The sequence below is a fragment of the Bidens hawaiensis genome, unplaced genomic scaffold, assembly GCF_021521415.1.
Source record: "Bidens hawaiensis isolate Kalapana, Puna unplaced genomic scaffold, B.hawaiensis_p1.1 tig00006617_1, whole genome shotgun sequence".
NCBI lineage: Eukaryota > Viridiplantae > Streptophyta > Magnoliopsida > Asterales > Asteraceae > Bidens > Bidens hawaiensis.
In genome coordinates, this window is record NW_027491447.1 from 4,244 (window position 1) to 8,949 (window position 4,706).

Sequence of the window (4,706 nt, forward strand, 5' to 3'; positions counted from 1 at the left end):
AGAAACCCATTGGCAAAGACAGCCTTTAAAACACCAAGGTTGTAAGATCTTGAGTTCAAGTTCCACAAATAACAGATATCCGTTGTTTCAAAACAAAAGAAAACAAAAAAAAGCAAAAAAAAATCTTTTGGGCTTTCATTGTGGGCTGAGAAATCAACTTTTCGGGATACTTCATATTTCTTGATTCAGCCAGTGTCGGTGTTATATTGTATACTCCAAAAGCACCACTGGAACAGGATAAGCAAAACTAATACAAAAGCATCACTAAAGGTGAAAAGCCACCATCGTTACAAACATCAAGGAAACAGAACACAATGTATGCCAAGCTAACACAGAAACACATCCGAACAGAAAAGGAAACCGCTCTGCTGAATCTTAAACGTAATATCATACCATAAACTATGCACAAAATCCGACACTTTTTCTGCTTGGTCTGATCGTATATTGCTACAGTACAAAGTATGTTGGGCTATGGATCCCTGTAGTGAACACAAAAGCCACCTCAATCGGGCTTCGGTCACCGCCTTTCATAAGACAGATGAAAGGTCAAAAGGAAACAAAACAATGTACATATCTGCCTGCCTGCCTGCCTGCCTGCCGCCTACATCATGAGTCAGTCTTCCATTCCAATCTGCTTAAAATAAGCTTTATCTGCATTTGCAAGTCGATCTTGAAACATCGCCCACTCACTTTTGCATCTATCTCTTACCTGTTACAAAAAAGTACTAATACTCGTATAATCCATTATTAAATAGAGTAATCACCAATAATGCAAAAGTTTTATGTACCCCTTTCCATGGAGCTTCACCGTTCTCAGACTGACCCTGAATTTACACACAAAAAAAAAACAATTATTGTACTAGTATATAAAAATAAAGTCAAAGAATATTTCAAATAAAATGATGACTCACCTGGCTACCAAGGGAAGGAACAACTTGATGAATGATCCACTGTGAATCAACAACACCAATTTTCTCATGTGCAGGCTGTGAGGAGAAAAAAAAGTCAAATGTGTGCAAAAAACATAAACTAAGTAAGATACATGATAAGATAATGGAACGATTGACTGACTTTTACGCATCTTCTAAGTGCAAAATCCAAGCCCCATCCATGCACTAGATCATTCTGTAACAAAATAATAAAGGCAATATCAGAAACTATTGTGAATGGTAACATCCAAGTTCGAAATGTTTGGCACTGGACGGAAAACACATGAAACTCCAGAGATTTTGCCTTTGATCAAACAGTCCTGATGTTTGAAATTATGTGGCAATCATGACCCATTTTTCAAGTAATGAGTTGATTTGGGCAAAATTAAAGTGTATATGGGTTCATTTAGGTCACCTCAATATGTTAACAAGTGGGTCTGCTCAAATTAGTTAATTGGTCAAAACAGGAACTTGTTAACTTATAAAGGGTCCAGAATCCAATGGGTTAGCACCACCCATGACTAAATAAATGCTTTTTAACTCGACCTGTTTTGAACTGGCACCCCACAAACCTGCCCGATCCACTCAGTTTGCCAAGCTTACTTGAAATGTATATTTACCTGAATCATATGCCACACACACCGCCAAGCTGACCGAGAAAACACAGGAGCCATAATTTCTACAAACCTGGATAAAAGTGGAAAATTTTATAATTAACCTGAAATGACGTGCAAAAATCCAATGCACAATGTCAAATTGTGTGTGCGCGCGCCGGGGGGGGGGGGGTAGAGAGAGAGAGAGAAAGAGAGAGTACGCTGCACAGGGAGGCAAATGAGGGTCGCTGCACCATCCTGGTTTTTCTTCAGTATCCCTGTGGACCAACAAAAGACAAATAATTCAACTATGGCCCACATCCAGAAGTTACAGTAAGAAACATTAACCAAATATAGATAATAAAACAAACATAACATACTTGTGAACTTCTTTATCCCCTCTCCTCTTTGTCATTTGCCAAGTTAATCCATTATTAGGTTCAAGACCAGGCTGAGAAATCTCCAACCCATGTTTCTTAACCAACTGAATATACCTAAAACACAAAGCATGAGATTTGATTTTACAAATACACACACCTACGGTATAGAACTAACTAAAAAAATTCATAAGCAGAGAGAAATACTTGTCCGCGTTGAAGTGTTCAACACCAAGATCTTCATCCCAAATGAAAATATAATCATATGCTGCTACAATATCTGGATGCAGAAACCTCTTTGCATACCACCTATTATAGAGGTTAACAATCAATAAAACCAAAGAGGAATAACAATGTTATGAACCTGAAAAGTAATGAGTTTGCAATAACACAAGACCTATAACGTACCATTTTGTTTGTTTTCTTGCGCTGATATGTATTGCCTGCTTTGACCACTCATACTGATCCCACGCAGTAACTACACCATCATAATGAAAAAGCAAGATTTGGAAATCCGAAGAAAACTACAGACAGTGTCCTCAAATAAGCATAACATATAATATACGGTAAACACAAAAGAATGGTTATATGGTGGAACCTTTTTAATTGATGCATCGATATTATTCCTCTGACCCCAACCAACGGTGAATGTTAGCAGGTACTTTGGCTTTTTCTTCAAATCCTGAAAATTTAGCACGTTATAAGGTAGCCGCAGTTAGAAAGATACCAAGATTGCACCTTGAACATGTAAAAAGTAATAATCTGAAAACATACTTCACTAGGTTCGCCCCATAATCTTCTCAAATACAAGTCAGTCTCTGAGACCACAATTCCTGGAGGCAATGATTCAGCACCACGAGGATTCGTTGGAACATAGATCTGGTACCAAAAAAAAACAATGACGTGGCAGCTCAATAAGCATAATGAAACAGTGTTGTAATGAATAAAAACTGCTCGTTTCAAAAGGTAATAAAGTCTGTGAATATCTTTATATATACCTTAGGTGTTGCAGGTGTATTACCAGAACCAAGATTTTCAGGGAAACTGCGCTCATGAGCTTTAGATTGATCCCCATGCATTGTCACATCAAAAGGTGAATAAATGCTTGAAGGTAATATAACCTGCAAGATATCACAGTTTTAATAAAAATTCAAATAGATGGTTCTTATAATAAAAGTATATCCAAGATTCAGAAGTTACTTTGGTAAGAGAAACAGATGGAAAAGAAACACCGATAAAATATCCAACGACAATTCCCATAATTGTAGTTATAACTAATTTTGCACTACCATTCGACCTCTTGAAGACACCACTGGTACAAAAAAAACCAAAATTAATTAATTAATATAGATCAACCAAACAGAACTAGCTTTTAAAAATAAACAAATCAAAAAGCGTGACCCAACATAATATCAACTAACCTGCGATACATGCCTTTCATTGTGTCAAAGGTGTCCAATCTTAAATGTCAATATCCACGTACTTATGCGACCAATTCCTAACAGATTTACAGCAAGCACCGGAACACTATAGCACGGTTTTTTTGTCCAGGTCTAGAGAACCTGAAGAGTAAAAACAGAGAACCGTGAAATTGTTGTAGACGTATGAAGAAAACAAGCATCCAGCATAATAACACAAAACTGAATTCCTACTTATCCTTCCAATCCCCTTTCAACGTCAATTTTTTTCTGGATTCAAAAAGATGATTATCTTGATACAACATACTTCTGAATTCTGACAGAATCCATTACATTTTGCTGGTTGAGCTAGTCCACTTTGTTCTAGAAAAGTTTGGTGAGAATCAGTCTTAATTTGGTTACCTAATCATCATAGATGATAACTACAAGGACACGGTCAAGACCATACAAGACAAACTGATTCTAAATCCATAAAACAAATCAATAACAATCACATTCCTGTGTAAAGATTTAATCAAACCCTAAAGATCTATATACCGACTCCACGAGCAAATCACTCTGCAGTCCCTAACTTCAGTACTCGACCGCGATATTCCACTAATTGTTGCCTCCTAAAGGTTAAATAAGTTTTAAAACAAATAATATTATAATCCAACCGTGCACGTCAAATTCACCTCAAATTCAACAGTCCGTTCTCCGATTCAAAACAAATCAATCCGACTACGCTACCAAACGGTTGATCCGCATTATTAACAACCTCAACATGAACTAAACTTTAAGATCTAACAATCTAAGTTAGTTCAAATCACGTCGATCTAAACTCAAACAACACATCTAGACTAACTAACACAGTGTGAATTGAATCAAACAAGTAAATCGTAGCTAAATCAAACCTAAACAACAACACATCTAGCATAAGTAACAGTAAACCCTAAACACGTTATTAACAATAATAATGTGGTGGAATGACACGTCAGCAAGTGAATTCAAAGCAAACAGATGCAGGATTTGGAGGATGATAATAAAATTAGGGTTTGGTTAAGCTTACAGTAGGTTTAGTCGCCGTATATTTGTTGTTCCAGAGACATCGGTATGAATTGTTGGAGAAGATTGATTTTATTATTATTATTATTATTATTATTATTATTATTATTATTATTATTATTATTATTGCGGCCGATAATTATTTCTTCTTATTGCTTTCATTTTTATATATAGCCTTTAAAAAGGAGAATAATGAATAGTTGACACGTTATAAGGTTATTGTCTCGGTTAGATCCGCCATCTCATTTCGAAAAAAAGGTTAGATCCCCCATCCTTTTCTTTTATTATTTTCTGAAAATGAAATTTAAAAACCAATTTTATATTTTGTTTTATTTTTGAAAAACA

At 35.8% G+C, this 4,706-nt stretch overlaps 1 protein-coding gene across 1 annotated transcript; it reads right to left on the reverse strand.

The window, feature by feature from the left end:
* Positions 1-240: 240 nt before the first annotated feature.
* Positions 241-4,450, reverse strand: LOC143633139 (uncharacterized). Its single transcript, XM_077101482.1, has 15 exons — positions 4,366-4,450; positions 3,321-3,461; positions 3,100-3,211; positions 2,898-3,020; positions 2,674-2,778; positions 2,498-2,581; positions 2,308-2,423; positions 2,107-2,208; positions 1,903-2,016; positions 1,744-1,800; positions 1,550-1,616; positions 1,072-1,125; positions 912-986; positions 789-824; positions 241-709 (listed from the first exon to the last, which is right to left on the reverse strand). The coding sequence occupies exons 2-15, from the start codon at positions 3,338-3,340 to the stop codon at positions 614-616; spliced, it is 1,161 nt and encodes a 386-aa protein (XP_076957597.1). The 5' UTR covers positions 3,341-3,461; positions 4,366-4,450; the 3' UTR covers positions 241-613.
* Positions 4,451-4,706: the final 256 nt, after the last annotated feature.

What these genes read in the sequence shown, in the direction of transcription:
- LOC143633139 (XM_077101482.1), bottom strand. Translation starts at nt 3,340, where the DNA reads ATGAAAGGCATGTATCGCAG. An exon ending in CATTTGCCTCCCTGTGCAGC is followed by an intron (nt 1,617 to 1,743) that starts GTACTCTCTCTT and finishes ACTTTTATCCAG; the next exon opens with GTTTGTAGAAATTATGGCTC. An exon ending in GTGTGTGGCATATGATTCAG is followed by an intron (nt 1,126 to 1,549) that starts GTAAATATACAT and finishes ATTTTGTTACAG; the next exon opens with AATGATCTAGTGCATGGATG.